The 16,647-nt window shown below is 45.1% G+C and overlaps 1 protein-coding gene across 1 annotated transcript in view; it reads left to right on the top strand.

The window, feature by feature from the left end:
• Positions 1–16,647, top strand: part of RELN (reelin) — a 567,367-nt gene that overhangs the window by 139,261 nt on the left and 411,459 nt on the right. The window contains exon 3 of the mRNA XM_090041978.1: positions 14,823–14,958. Coding sequence (XP_089898104.1) covers positions 14,823–14,958 — 136 coding nt within the window. The remainder of the gene's footprint in view (positions 1–14,822; positions 14,959–16,647) is intronic.

Genomic DNA, 16,647 nt, shown 5'->3' with positions numbered 1-16,647 from the left:
TTGCACAACTGCTGTAAGTCTTTGAATATTCCTCAATAAATGAACAGGAGAATACCTAATTATTTTTAATTATTATCATATAGATGGACACAGGTATTAGCTGAAAGCTGTTATATTTTTTGACAAGTTTCTTGAACGTGCATTGTTGTGCATCTCAGATACCATTACAAAGATGCCAAGAATATGGTGAATATTTGTATCTGAGCCAAACACCTGAAAACAAGGAGCATTCTGTCTCAGAAGTTGTTTGTGGCATATACAGCCATTCATTGTTACTTTGCAAACGGCTGTATAACTAGTTATTTTTGTGTCCAATTTATTTTTTGCAGCAGAGGCTCACTTCATACTTGTGCTTATTTATTTTTTCACACTGGGCCAGCCTTCTGTTTGTGCTTCCTGGCAGGAGAGAGAATTCTGTTGCTTTTCATAGTAGGGCAACACAAGAGCACTGGGGGAAGGAGGTGAAGGGAAATAACTTGCTGTGCCTTTATTTTCTTGGATTTTTAGTCTCAAATGATTTTTTTCTATGGTGGCCTTCTTGCCTTTATACTTTGTTTTCAAAGTATAACACTTTATCATTAAGCTGTGGTAAGGTATGTAAGAAAAAGGGGGTTTTATCACTTAACATCATTTAACAAGGTTTTGACATGTGCCATGTTTTGTGAATGTTTAGAGGTCGTTGACTTCCAAAATGGAGTTAATCAGAGTGAGTGCGGATGCTTGAGGTAAAAAAGAGTGGTGTGTTTTAAAATGTAGTACAGAGGTGGGCTAGAGGACCACTTAGGGAGCTGTCGTGGGGTGGGTCAGAAACCCCCGGCCTCCCAGCTGGGACACCAAGTGGGCAGTGAGCTGGCCCACAGGCTGTATTTTGCCCAGCCCTGATGCAGTAGGAACAAGAAAGGATGAATAACACAAGGACTTGGAAAGTTCTGTGCAACTCCTTGAATTTTCCAATGGAAAATTCTTTGTTGAGAATATATCCTAGTCTTTGTAAAGTGGTTACTTTCAAAAGGACAGGTCAAAGGAAAAAGCTCTCCAAGAGCATAGTGTATATTCGATGTACAATATGCTTTTTACTGTACTGAAATCTCTAAGAGTCCAGTAACCCTCAAGGAACTTCCACAGAGAGAAGGCAAGGACAAAAGCAGGCTCCCAAAACTGCTGCCCTCCAAAGACACTTTGCTCCTTGTTGAAGAATATGGCTGTGTGGCAGGACGGGACCTAGGGGTGCTGTGAACTCCACTAGTGCCCCCTACCTACCATGCCAAATCGGTTTCAATGCACCCTCTTTATCTTGCTTGCCATGTCTTTGATGGTAATATTGTTAAAGGGAGGCTGCCTTTTTCCCCACGTTGGCACGGTGCCCTGAGATGTCTCCGTCCGTGCCCTGCCTTTGGTGACATGGTGCACTCTAATCTCTGGGCTACGCATGGGCCCTACAATCACCCGGGCCCTCACGGGTCCTCTGGCTCGTCTTTCTGTCTGCCTGCGCCCTCACGGGTGCTCCCTGGCTTCCCTCTCAATTCCCTGCCCGTGCTGGGGCCCTGCCTTGTGATTCCCTGCCCACACTGGGCTCCTCACAATCGAGGCTCAGGTGGCCGTAGCTGTGCCTGGCCCCCTACTTGGGTCTTGCGCCCCACTGGGGCTTCCCACAATCAAGGCTCAGGTGGCCGTAGCCATGCCTGGCCCCCAGTCTCTGCCTTCTTGGGTCTTATGCCCCACTGGGGCTTCTCACCTGCGCCCGCACTGGGGCTTTACCCTCACAATACTGCCCACACTGGGGCCAGGGTCGACACACCCCAAAACGCAGTGCCCTCTCCGGCGTTGGGTCTCCACGCTACCGTGCATCCCCTATGAGGCCTCCTTCACCCCTACAGCCTCACCCGGTCCTCCGGTCTTACACAGCTACAAAACAAAAAACTCCCACTCCTGTGTTGTAACATAAAATTCCAAGCCAGCTGGCTATCCATCATTCATCTCCCTGCCAGGGTTTCCTCCGCCCTGTATCATCCCGCAGAAGATTCTCAGGCCATCAGGCTTCCCTACTCAGCTTGCTTCAACCGAGCTCCACCTTCCTTGGCTGCCAGAGAGGAACTGACCTCTGGCTTCAGCCTGGCTTGTTTATATAGGCCAGGCCCTGCCCCCTTCCGGTCAGCTGACCAAACTGGTTGTCTCGGCAACCCACACCTGTGCTGCCCTGGTGACTGGCAGCTGAGCCTCCCCCTTCTCACCACAGGGGTCTCTCACGGGTCGTTTCCATTTTAGGCACAGGGCGCTTAAGTGCCCTGCGACAGGCTGTGATACATCTCTGTTGTCTCCTCATGTTCTCACTGGATTTAACCAAGAGACTGTCCATTTTCTCTGTAACAGTTACAACTGGAAATTAAATCTGTCAGTGAAATATTTAATATTCATAGCTGACTCCCCTTCCCACAGTGCTATTGGAGCCTTGTCTAGGTGTGCTAATTTATGAATATCAACAGCAAAGGGTTAAACCCACACCATTAATGTCATCAGGAGTTTTGACATAGACCTCAGTGTGGGCAAGGGTGGACCTAAAGAGTTTGGGAATGGGATAGAGCCGTGGACACAAGGCAAACAGTTGCTTGCATAAAACAGCCTGGACAGGAATATTGCTCTTTCCAGATACTTATAGCACACTGCAGTTAGAGGTTCAGGCCTTGGACTCGCATTACTTTTGTAGAACTATATATGCCCTAGTAGCATTGCAAAAAGCAAGTGTCCCTTTATGCAGGCTGTTTGCACCAAGATGACAAAAAGTTTCTATTTCAAACACAAACTTCTTTGTAGCTCTACCTTTGGTAGTGCTGCATGTTACATTTAGCACTACAGAAATCCAGAGCACTGTGTTTTCCCTCCCTCTTGTACTGGTGGTGGCTGCAGCTGGCTGGGCAGCCTCAAAGCTCTGTCACCAACGACTAGTTGGACAGTCTCCCCCATCCAGTCAGCTGTTGCCGCAGGGGTCTGGCTCATTGACAGACTACCCAGATGGCAGGGGTAGCAAAGGAGTTGCCCCCTATTTTCCACGGTCTGGAATGGGGGCAATGTGTAGGGGGTGCACTCAGGTGCACATGCACCCCCTTAGCATGGCGGTGCACCCCCTACAAAAAGGCACTGCCGATTGCCGCTCCCCTCCCATCATCGCCAACACTGCTGGTGGCGTCTGCGGGCGGTCAGCGATCTTTGGGTTATTGCAATCAATTAAGGGTCAGCATGGCTTGCTAAATTATTAATGCTGGGGGCACACGCTGTTCATGGTCTGGAGAGTGCACTTTTGCAGAGGCTTTGTAGTGCTCTAGCCAGGGGGCTGTGCACATGTGCCCATCCTCATAGCTCTTTAACAACATAAGAATTGCTGTCTCCTGGGTCAGACCATTGTTCCATCTTGCCTAGTATCCTGTGTGTCACAATGGCAGGCAGTGGATGCTGAAAGAGAGAGTAAACTGGATATGACTAGGGAATTTCTTCCCACTGTTCTTCTCTCACTTGCAGCCTCCAGCATTTAAAGTCTAGGATGAGAGTTGGCAACGGCTTTGGGCAGAGTGCCAAAAACACCTGCAATCTTGACTTGTAGGGTGTTGGCATGCCAGGGATGGGTGGCGGGGAAACTGTGAGGGGCCCAATACTTGTTATGGCAGTGCAGCCCCAGTCTCTTCCCCACTGTCCAGCCCAAGGTGTGCCGGTTAAGCAAAATGCCTTCATGTGACACACTCTGGCATGCATACCAAGGGGTTGCCTACCCCGGTCTAGGAAATTCTAATTCAGAGGCTATATTCCTAACTCCCAAGCTCAATAACTACTGATATCCCCTTCCTCCAAAATTTGTCCAGTTCCTTTTTTAATCTAGCTAAACTGTCATCTTCCACAACATCTGGTGGCAATGAATTCCACACTTTAATTACACACTGTGTGAAAAAACTTCGCTTGTTCGTTTTAAACTTACTACCTACTACAGTAAAAGCTCCATTATCTCACATCCCCCCGGGAATGGGGGATGCCAGATAACAAAATATGCTGGTTAATTGAGCGGCCCAAACAGGCGTCCTTGCCTGTTCGGGCCGCCACTTCTCCTGCCGTGTCTGGGGCATCACCGCCCTTCCCATGGCATTGCCACCCCTCCCGCGGCATCACCACCCCTCCTGTGGGCCCCGTGGGACAGGGAGGTGGGCCCCACACAGCCGGTTATGCCCCCGGCCTGTGAGGGCTCGGCAGCACAGGCTACTTTGCCTTGGGCCATGGGAGCTTGGAGAAACCAGCGGGCACTTGAGGTTTCACTTTACCTTGCAAGCCAGCATGCCAGTTAATAGAGCATGCCAGCCTGTAAGGTGCCAATTAATGGAGCTTTTACTGTAGTTTCATTTTGTGACCCCTAGTTTTTGTATTGTAAGAGACGATAAATAATAAATCCCTATTGAACTTCCGTTCACAATTTAGTATTTTGTAAACCCTTATCATGTCCACCACTCAGGCATCTCTTTTCTAAACGGAATAGGCCTAGCCTCTTTGGTCTCTCCTCATATGGAAGCCCCTCCATACTGCTAATTATCCATGTTGCCCTTCTCTGTACCATCTCTAGTTCTTCTATATCCTTTTTGAGGTAAGGGGACCAGAACTGAGCACAGTTCAAGTTGTGAATGCACCATGGATTTATAAAAGGGCAAAATTATACTTTCAGTTTTGTTTACAATTCCCTTTTAAATAATCCCTAACATTTTGTTTACCCCTTTGATGGATGCTGAGCACCGTGTTTTTAATTAATTGCCCATACTGACTCACAGATCTTTTTCTTGCATAGTAACAGCTAATGTAGAGCCCATCATAGTGTAGGTATAGTTGGGGCTATTTTTACCCAAGTGCATCATTTTATGCTTATCTACATTGAATCACAACTGCCACTTAGCCATTCGGTCAATCATGCCAGATCCTTCTGTAGTTCCTCACATTCTTCCTTGGTCTTTGCCACTTTGAATAACTAGTTGGACAGTTGGATAGTTGACACAATTGTGTTGTGTCATCAACAACATTAGCCACCTCACTACTCACTCATACCTCACTACTCACCCTCTTTTCCAGATCATTTATGAATATGTTAATCAGCACTGGACCCAACACAGATCCCTGGGGGACCCTGCAATTTACGTCTTTCCATGCTGAAAACTGACCATTTATACATACTCTTTGCTTTCTTTAAGATAATTTCTAAACTGCAAGTGGATGTTCTCTGTAATCCCATGACCACCTAATTTAATTTATTTTTGTAGCCTTTCAGTAGTGTATACCTTATAGCATGTCCAAGGCCTTACCTTAGTGTGGGTCTTACAAATTTAGTGGGAATTGAAATTGAGTATACTGCCTCTCATAAAAAGGATTAAGCAAAATGAAGAACCATTTTTTTAGTTAAAGCGTGGATTAGTCTAATTGCAGCTCTTAAACAAACACAAAACAAAGGGATAACACCTTTCAGAGGACTTGGGCCTTGTGTGAAGTTAGCTGCAAATGGGTAAGAATTAACAGCTTGTTGAAGGGTAAGTATATCCAGGAGGACATAGCAACCTGGACAACTCATCAGCAGTGTAATTGTTTGAAAGAAGCAGAGACAAGTTCAGAACTGCCAACTAAAACTTCCTTTAAAGCTGCCAAGCAGCCAGATGGGGAAAATGTTTCTCACAGCTTGCTATCTAGGCTCCATAAATGTTCACTAGGAGGATAAGGAGGGCTAGGAAATTGAGATGATGTGGTTGGCATCTTTGCCAGCCTATTACTGGGAAAGAAGTACAAAGAAAATGTGATTTTAAAAGATGCTTTTATCAAGGTGAGTCTGGGAGTTTTAAAGCAAAACAGCAAGGGTTTTTTAAGTAGAAAATAATAGCAGCAAGACTCTTCCAGAAGTGGATAAATTAATACAGCCTTTATAATAAAAACCATGCAATTAGCACTTCTAAAATATTTAGAAAAGTTTCCCAGAAAAGTATGCATGTGTGGATATGTGTGTAAAAGTACTGAAATTCTGTTCTCTGCTCATTATAGCACTGCGCTGATAATGGTTAACTGGGGGATGCAATCTTACAATTGGAAGTGGATTAATAGTTAACTATATCTTACAAACAAAGAGTTAATTATACAAAAATAGTGCTGGAAAGAACCTCAAGAGTTCATCTAGTTCAATCTCCTGCCAAAAGGTAGGGATATCCCTGTCTAAACCACCCCAGAAAACTTTTTTGTCCAGCTTGCTCTTTAAAACTTTGTGACAGATTTCATAAGCTCTCTATGTTGTATGAGTTAGAAAGCTTTTCCTAATATTGAATTTTATCTTCCTTGTTGCTGTTTTAACACATTATTCATTTCCAGCCCCCAGTACACACACAGCACTATTGACTGCCACCCTATTTACAACAACCCTTTTTAATTTGAAGACTGTTATCAAATCCAACATCACCTCTCTCTGTTCTAGATTAATTCTGATTATTCCAATCTGTCCTGATTGTGTCACATTGTCTAGATCTCTAATTTTTGCTGCTCTCTTAAGGCTCTTTCTTATTTGTCTATATCTTTCTTGAAGTGTGATGCCTAAAACTGAATAGTAACCATGATGTGATCTCATTAACACTGAATGACATATAGGTAAAAATTCTCTTAACTCATTGCACTTTGGTATTAGCTTCCTCCCCATGCCCCCACCCTTTTTTTTTCTTTGCAACAATATTAGATGGGAATCACCCAAAAAATGTTTTTCTAGTAGGGTGTTTCAGGGATCTTTTTTTTGCCATAGCTGTTAAATAGCTTTATTAGTCATCTAGTCATTGTCATCGGCAATCACTCGCATTTGAGAATGATCACTCCCACTGGTCAGATAAAGGGTTGTAGAGAAGTCCGTTGATGGCTAAGAAGGCTGATCCAAGAGCCACAGACAATGGCAGATGCCACAGGTGGTGGTTAAAAGGAGGGTCGAACTGTGGATTTCTCAGTTTTGTTTTCTTTCCTTCCATTTCTTTTGTTTTTTATGTCTCCAGGGCGAGACAGTTTTCCTCAGAGTAAGATGTACCTTCTCCTACAAGGCATCACCATGTAGCTGTGTCCCAGGCTATTTTTTCCCCAGTTTCTGGTATCATTGCCACACTTCTTAATGTTCACCTTGAAGGTGTTCTTGAAGTATTCCTGTGGTTCCCCATGCATCCTTCGTCCTTGGCTGATATGGGAGTATAGCAGTTATTTTGGTAAACACACATCAGGCATGTGCACACAATGCCCTTTCCACTGCAGCTGATGTTGAATAATCAACGCTTCCATGTTGATGGTATTGGCATCGGTGAGTATGCTGGCATTTGTCTGATGATCCTCCCACTTTATGTCAAGGATCTTCTAGAGGTAGTGCTGGTGAAGGCATTCCAGGCTTTTCACCCAACTTCACAGCCATAGAAAAAAGAGTTGGGGTTACCACAATTTATATAATAAGAGCTTTTTCTAAGTCCTGATGTTGTGATCATTGAACACATGATGATACAGTCTTCCAAAGGCAGAGCTGGCACATTGGATCCTATACTAGATCTCCTTGTTGATGTTGGCCTTCTTGAGAGATGGCTGCTGAGGTATGTAGTGTTCAATATTCTTCAGCTCCTGTCCATCAACGAGGATCTTTGTTGGGGGTGCTGATTGGCCCAGTACAGGCTGGTGAAGTACCTCTTTTTTTCCAATGTTAAGAGTCAGTCCCAGGCACTGGTGTGCTTGGAAGAATCAGTTAAGGGCTGTTTGTCAGTCCTCCTTAGTATGTACAATGACCGCACAATCATTGGCACACTGAAGTTCCACAATCAAGTAACTGGTTTTGGCATGGAACAGGGGAAAGATCTAAAAGGTTCCAATCCATCTTGTACTTGATGCTGATGCCATGTGGCAGATGGTCATGGATGAGCATCTTGTTGACGACGAGGAAGATCAAAAACAGAATTGGTATAATCGTGCAGCCCTGCTTGATGCTAGTTTGAATGGCAGAGGGCTCTATTGCGGAGCCACTGCATGGGATGGAGGTAGTCATCTGGTCATGAAGGAATCTTAGGATAGTGATAAATTTCCCTGGGCAGCCAAACTTTGATACAATCTTCCATAGACAGACAAAAGTGTCCTTCATCCAATCAGAAGCAGGGAACTTTTTGACAACTTAAAGCAGAAGCCCTGAGGAAGATTTGAGAAATTAAAGACAAATGGGAAGAAAAGGTGAAAGAAATCCACCAATTTGTTGACAGTCATGACATGTGGAGCTTGTTCAGTGCAAACAAGGCTGTGTAAGGATCAAATTCTTCAAAACTCACCCTGCTTAGATCTGAAGATGACAGTACACTCCTTCAAGACAAGTGCATCAAAAATCACTGGAAGGAGCACTACCAAAAGCTCCTGAACTGAGAATTGATGGTGACTGCTAAAATCATCAAATCCATCTTGTAGCATCCAGTAAGGGAAGCACTTGCCAGTACACCCACTTCTGAACAAATCCAGCAGGCAATAAGACAGATAAAGAACAACAAGGCATGTGGCCCTGATGGCATACCAGCTGAGGTCTTCAAATTGGTGGGGAAATTATGACCAACAATCTCCACACACTGCTTCTTAAAATCTGGACCACTGGGGAAATTTCCACTGATCTAAAAAATGCCAAAAGGGAGATGAGTCTGACTGTGGAAACTATCGAGGTATCACCTTCCTCTCCATCACTGGGAAGAACCTCGCTTGAATTCTACTGAACTGACTGCTCCTTCTTCCAAAGGAAATCCTTCTTGAGTCTCAGTGTGGCTTCAGACTATCCACAGGCACCATGGACATGCCTTTTGTGGCCTGGTAGGTCCAGGAAAAATGCCAAGAACAAGACCAGGAACTGTATATGGCTGTTATCAATTTGACCAAAAGCCTTTGACTCTGTTAACCTTGAGCCTCTATGGAAGATTAATCATCTAAAAGAAACTGTAAAATCATTGGTGGTGAAGTCTGCAGATAATACAAAAATGTCTGTGTCGCGCCTCTGGCCGTAACATGACTAAGAGAAAAGAAAACCTCCCAGGTGAAGCAGTATCCCTGTCTCACCTGCCACATCTTTGTGAAATATATATTTAGGAGGAGTTCAGCGTGAAATAATATGGGTTCCCCTCCAGGCTTTACTCATCACATCGCCAAAGCTGACATGGGGCTCTGCCTCCCCTACACCCCAGTCACTTGCCAACCGCTGACAACAATGTTTCGTGATATTTAACAGTTGATTCCAGCTGCAACATGCTCAGTCCTAATTCCTGTGGTGCTGGTTTTTTGTTTGTTTTTTTTTTAGGTGTAATTCCCTTATCCAGAATTCCTCTCCTTTTTCCTGGCAGATCAGAGAGGATTGCTGTGTCCTTTTTGACTAAACTTATATCTCTGGTCTTTTTACTTCTTTTACGGTTATATAAGAAATAAAGAAAATATTGCAACTGAACATGAAATCGTGACACTTTCTATTTTAGGCATCTTCTATCTGTAATGTATAGAGCCTTCTGGCTCTTTCTTTTAGTCTTAATCAAAATAGACCCAGTCTGGCGTCCTGCCTTCCCTGACACTTCTATTCGGGACGAGGCTCCTGCTCCCTGGTTCTAGCCACCCGGAGCCTGCTTTCCTGCTTCCTCTCCCTCCAGCACTCTTGGTGCCTTTTAAAACTCCCATGATGGTGCGCCAGGCTGACATCATCAGTCATATACTGCCCATCTGAGCCCAGAGAGAGCTCATAAAGCAATGTGGCTGCACTGCATGCTGTTCCTGCATCAGTTCCTGTTCAGGTAAGTACTGAGCCCCTCTGACCCGGGTTCCCTCCGGACCAGGTTGGAGCAGACTCCAGGGGTTTGGGATTCGAGCGGCAGATTGAGCTGTGACCCTGAGCCACCACAGTCTGGAATACTACATAGTAATGAGGACAAGTTATTTTATAGACCAGCGGGCTCATCTACACAAAATGCTTTTCTCAAGATTAGAGCAAATAGTAGAAAGCATCACAGTCTATAGGTGCAGATCCTTACTGTACAGCAATTTCCTCTAATTGCAAGTAAATTTGCTAACTATTTATACAAGCAGCAAATTTATTCCCAACTGGGAGCAAACTTATTTGTACCATGTGTAGACAGCTGACTGGGAGCAAAATTTCTCTTGGTCAGCTGGGCAGCAGGGGACAGTAAATTGCTGTCTCCCCACAGGAATTGCCTGCTGCTTGGGCACCCAAGCCTGAGTGGGGACCATGCCCTGGTAGCTGGGAGCTCCCAGCCCCCACTCCCCAATCACAGAGCAGGGTCTTGGGAAATTGTTCCCAGCCACAGCTCCGTGATCATGGAGTAGAGGCTGGGAACAAGTTGTGAGCCTGTTCCCTGCCCAGCTCCATGACTGTGGTCCCAGGTGGCAGCAGCAGCCTTCTATCATTCAGTAGGCAGATTGGGGGCCTGCATCCCTGGGTGGAGTGTAGCACAGGCCTGCAGCCCTCCCAGGGGTGTGGGCAGGCCCCTGATGTGCCTGCCAGATGACAGAAGGCTGCTGCTGCCAGCTGGGACCAGCACAGGGTACAGCCTTCACCCAGCACCAGGAAGACTGGTGCTGCCGCTGGTCCCAGGTGACAGAACCAGCCTCCTGTTATCTGACAAGCACATCAGGGCCTGCACCCTGGGAGGAGTCTGGCACAGCCCCACAGCCCTCCTTGGGGTGCAGGCCCCCAGATCTGTGCACCAGATGGCAGGAGGCTGCTGCTGCCAGCAAGTGACAGGAGTTTTGCTTGTCAACACCTTGAGGTGCAGTTTCCCATAAACCTCTGCACATATCTCCTTGAAACTTGGCAGGCTTCATGGCCTCAGAAGGGGCTACCATCTCTGCAAGTTTCATTCAAATCAGGGAAGAAATGACAATGTTTTAGGCATTTGCATGATTCCCTGTTATAGCTATTGGAGAAACAGTGAAATAGCATCAAAACAGCAAAACAGTTTCGATGAAACAAAACAGAACAGTGCTTTTGAAACAAAATGAAACTTGAAATGAGACGCTGTTTTGTCAAAATGGAAGTCGAAGCAGAATGGTGCTGTTTTGCACAGCCCTAGTGTCTACATGTTCATTACCACACCATAGTTACTACACATTAAGTTTTAGGACTTGATTAACTAAGTAGTAACTCAGTGTGCAGTAACTTGCACTATTGCGCAGTAGCGCTGATACATGGGTTTCTAGTGATGCTTACTGCACACTGTTATTATGTTAATACTCCTACACAGTAACGTATTAGCACAGTTTTTGTCCAGCATGCTACTGCACAGTGTTATTAGGCTACTGCACGGTTAGTATCTTGTGTAGACATGCCTAGTATGATAGTAATTGGAATGCTGTATCCATCACTGCTGTCTACACGTTAAAAACAATAGCAGCAATTTCCAAAGGGTTCTGAAAAGAGATACTGTAATGATTCAAGGTCTGGAATATCTTAATTGCCAGAGATCCTTGTTTTCTCCATTTAAAAATTCTCTGATAAATTGCAGATTCTCTTCTTATAACCCCAAAATCCATGATTAAAATGAAACACCACTCTCTCTCTCTTTCTCTCTCTCTCGATATCCTCACAATGTTTTATTGATATAGTTACAATTTAAAGCAGCAGTTTGGAACCCTACCAGTGCCTCAATCACTATAATAAATTCTAAGTACCTACATATTTAGGTATTTTATAGGTTTCATAGACATTTGGGCTGGAAGGGACTCCAGAGGATCATTGAGTCCAACCCCCTGCCCCAGGGGCAGGAAGTCAGCAGGGATCATAGGTTCCCAACAAGATAAGCATCCAAACGTGTCTTGAAGGTGTTCAGAGTGGGTGCTTGAACTGCCTCAGGTGGCAGTTTGTTCCAAACCTTGGGGGCCTGGACAGTGAAGAAGTTATTTCTTATGTCCAGCCTGAACTGGTCACAGTGGAGTTTGTGACCATTAGATCTTGTCATCCCTTGGGGGGCTCTGGTGAACAGTCATTCCCCCAGATCCTGATGAGCACCCCGATAAACTTATAGGTGGCCATCAGATCGCCCCTGAGCCTGCGCTTTTCCAGGCTGAATAGCCCCATTGCTCTCAGCCTCTCATCATAAGGTCTGTTTTCCTGACCTCTGATCATGCGCGTGGCTCTCCTCTGCACCCTCTCAAGCTTCTCCACATCCTTTTTGAATTGTGGAGCTCAAAACTAGGACGCAGTATCTCCAGCTGTGGCCTCACCAAGGCCAAGTACAGCAGGAGAATGACATCCCAGGATCTGCTTGAGAATCATCTATGGATGCAAGCCAGCATTTTGCTCGCTTTACTAGCCGCACACTGAAGGCTCATGTTCATCTTGTGGTCAACCATGACCCCCAAGTCCCTTTCATCTGTAGTGCTAACCAGCGTAGCACTACCAAGCCTATAAGCATGGTGCAGGTTTTTCCTCCCAACGTGGAGAACCTTGCATTTTTTGGTGTTGAACACCATCATGTTCTCATCCACCCATTTCATGAGTCAGTCCAGATCTGCCTGGATCACCCTCCTGTCCTCAGGTGTAGATGCTTTACCCCAGAGTTTGGTGTCATCGGCGAACTTGGCCAATCCGCTTCTGACACCAATGTCCACATCATTGATGTAGATGTTAAACAGTATAGGCCCTAGGACAGAGCCTTGTGGGACCCCACTGGTCACAGCGCACCAAGATGGTTGACTCCCATTGACCACCACCCTCTGGGTCCTACTGCGGAGCCAGTTCCCCAGCCAGTGGATCATGGTGATGTCAAGGCCACAGTTGGCCAGTTTAGCCAAGAGGCGATCTTAGGATATAATTTTTTTATCATTGAAAATCAGAGGTCCCACTGCTCCCTTAGCTCACCAGGATGCAGGTCCATTCCCCCCCGCCCCACTTCCTAGCCACAATCCCTGAGCCCTGCCAGTGCCCCTCACCCCCCACAACCCCAGCCCTGCCAGAGGGGGCCTCCAGCTGCCAGGACTATGGGGCCAGGGACACGGGTCTGCTGCCCCCTGCCACACCAGCACCTGAGCCCCAGTTGCTGTTTGCAACAGGCAGCGGCTGCTGCAGCAGAGAGGAGCATGGAGCCTGGCTCCCCCTAAGCTGTGCTCAGTACTGCTGGAGTGGACCATGTTGGGGGGTGAGTGTAGGCTCCCCAGTGCAGGCTCAGGCTCCCTGCCTGGCTCCCCTCCCTACAGGGCCACTGCAGCCTAGAAGGCGGGACCTGGTGCAACAGGGCAGAGCAGGGCCAGGTGAGGAATCTTGGTGCCGCCGCTGAGAGCCCCACATTGCACCTGCAAGGTACCACCTGCCCGCCCAGAAGCTTTGAGGGGCACAACTCCATGCCTCCATACCCGCTGTTACCATTTAGGGTGAAAGCAAGGAAGGAGGGAGGGTGGAGGTGCCTTGCCAGGGTGGCACAGGGCTTGTGGCAGCAAGGAGCTTTCCTGCCAGACCCTGCTCTGCCCTGACACACTGGGTCCCACCCACTAGACTGCAGAGGCCCCAGGGTGGGGAGGCCAGCAGAGCAGGGAGTCCAAGCTGGCAGTGAACACCCCACCCCCACTGCACACACAAATCTGGGGGGTACATGTCCCCCAGTGAATTCCTGGGAGTTTGTGCAGCTGCAGGGAGCCAGCCCCCACCCCTAGGCGAGCTGCCTGTGGCTCTGTCCCACTCCCTGCCCAGGCCCTGTGGCTGTGCAAAGCCCACTCCACCCCAGCTGGGCAGCAGCCCCAGCCCTGCCCAGCTTCCTCCCTCCCTTCCTCCCTCCTTCCTTATGGGGCCCTCAATCCTGCCCCCCCTCCCCACCAGACTTACCTGTGGGAGCTGCTCTCCAGGCTGCCTGGCAGCCATGTTCATGTCTACATTTTTGTATGTGAACGTGCTGCTGCAGTTTGCTTTCTTTTTAAATCAGATTTAATAATACATGACAGTTTGCTAAGTAGAATGGTCAATATTTGAAGTATGTTATTAGGAAGTCGGTATTTACTTTTGATAACTACATTAGAATGGATGGTTTAAACCTTTATTGGCTAATGCACCATGTGAAGAGATTACAGATGTAGTAACTTAATTGAATGAGAGTGCTGTAAGTTTGAGGGCACAGTCCCACTGACTTTTGACCTCAAGCCTACAGGTGTTAACAAAGAATAGAACTTTGCACTAATTTGTAGGAAACTACAAAAGAATTCTGGAGGGAAGAAAAGTTGCTGGCTGCAATTGCTGTTGCTTTATTTTTGCCAGTATTATTCTTTTATGTAATGATGAGCTACAGTAAATTTCAGAGAGTAATTTCTGTAAGACATCTACGTTCAACATTATGAAAGGCTGTTTCAGCAAAATTCACTTAAATTTATAGTAATGAATGTTGTAAAACCATTACATTCTTTTATAATGTTTTGCATTCTTCCAAGATTTGTAGGCCAGCTCCTTAACTTCTACGGGTAAATTAAAATAGTGGGGTAATACTGGTTATGCCAGCTGAGAATCTTAGCCTTTCCTTTTAAAGGGTAAATCAAATTAGATGATGTGGTTGATTCCTACAAATAATCGCGGCTAATTCTTTTAGATAAAAATAACATTGACAAAAACAGAGGGTGGCTGGGGTAACTGTACGGGCTTTACTTGTGGCTATAATCAGGGCTGACTGCCTCCATCTTAAATTCCATGTTTTTGTTCATGAAATAAAAATATTATAGATACATTACTACAATAGTCTATTAAAAAAACCTTGTTATGAGCAGTTGAGATGCATTGTGTTTTTCATGCCATTATTCTTTTCTTTCAGGGATTATGTCTGATCACCAGTTTGGAAACCAGTTTATGTGCAGTGTGGTTGCTTCACATGTGAGTCATCTACCAACAACAAACCTCAGTTTTGTTTGGATTGCTCCACCTGCAGGCACAGGCTGTGTGAATTTCATGTAAGTGTGTAGTACAATTATAAACACAATCCATTTCTTCAGGTGTTGAATTACTGCGGAAGATAGCACCTGCGTAGATAATTAATTTCTTGTATAACCTGTAAACTATAAAGATTATGGTTTCATTCCTGCCAAATGTTGCATTTAATAGGAATTAAGAGCACACATCATCTTTTTGTTGATCAGCATAGGTAGAAAAAGCCCCTTGTCCTTTAGAATCTGAACAAAGTAGCTAACATCTTCCAGCAGAACAAACAGGCAGTGAGATTTATTTTATGGGTTTGTGTATATTTTGCTACTTGGTATTCAAGTGTAAATTTTGCTCTCTCAACCATTAATCATATTGTTGGTTATAAATAACCAGTGGGTAATTAGTTAACCTATGACTGTTTATATAACTTAAATATCTCCCCTCAGTTATATCTGTTATATTTTATGTAATTGACTGTTCTAATTTGATATTGTCTGAATGGCAGGTCTTAACATAAAACTAGTGTGCGTGTCATACTAAAGAATCTACAGTTCTCAATAGCCAAAGCGTTTAAATTTTCTTCTGCTTAATCCAGTTTGCTTGCTGTCTGCAAAAATATATGCATTCTCTGTTTCCCTCTGCTAATTTGTTTTAAAAGGCTGAGTTATCATTTAGTTACAACACACAGTATTAAATGCTGACAAAGTAATACAACTTAACATAAAGCCTTGGTAGAAAAGGAGTGTGTGTGTGCGTATGTGCATGCACCCCTATATATTTTTATTTATTTATTTAGTCAAGTTGGGAAGGGGTCTGTCATCGGCAGAGATGAGGGGAAGGGTGAATAGGGTCATTTGATCCTGGAAGGATGGTATACTATACAGCACCAAAATAGATTGATTCATTCATTTCTTTTATGTAAAATAACCCCATTTTCCAGTCAGCCAGGATGATTTTTTGGTGAATTAAATTAGATCTGAGACACCTGCAGCAGAGTTAGAATGGAAAATATGACAAGTTTTATTCATTCACAAATGGAATAAAAACCAGACCATGACACAAGTATGCAAGGAAATAGTTATAGCAGTCCGAGGAGTCTAAGATCCTCTATATATATGCCTGCTACTCAGAAGAGTTTGGTCTGTTCCGCTAGTTAGAATGAATCATTGTCTCTCATATAGTTAAAGATTTTTTTCCTTTCTGTCACCAGTAAGAAGCTGGAGGTAGCAGCCACATGTTGGTCTAGATGACTTCTAGAGTTCCCTGATTCAATTCATAATGACTGTTAAATTATCCTTATATTTCTAAAAAAATAAAAAGTGGTTCTGTGTGGGGCCATGTGTGTAGACATCCAATGCAGTGTCTGTGGATGTTCTTCAGTACCTCAGTAATGTACCATTCTTTCTATTCTTTGGGCATAGTGACTATACATGAGATTTTAATGCATCACAGACTGCACTGACAGTGCAGATTCATATGGCTGTCTTCAGCTTACATTTTTTAAAACCTCAGTACATTGGAAGCAGAAAGAAGTTGCAATTAGTGAGTGGACTTTTTGGAATGCTCATGTGCCTCCATACTACTCTGCCGCAACTGGAAAAGTTGCCTACAGCACATCACATTGAACAGCTACCCTTGCTTGAAGGGAATGTAAACGTCATTCCATCACAAGCTGCCATTGACAAAACATTGTCAGTGCAGGATTTTGCATTTGTTTA

This window comes from Crocodylus siamensis, chromosome 4 (genome assembly GCF_052110815.1).
Source record: "Crocodylus siamensis isolate JL-2025a chromosome 4, ASM5211081v1, whole genome shotgun sequence".
Taxonomy (NCBI): domain Eukaryota; kingdom Metazoa; phylum Chordata; order Crocodylia; family Crocodylidae; genus Crocodylus; species Crocodylus siamensis.
The sequence above is the reverse complement of the archived record's forward strand: the minus strand, read 5'-3'. Positions and strand labels throughout refer to the sequence as shown.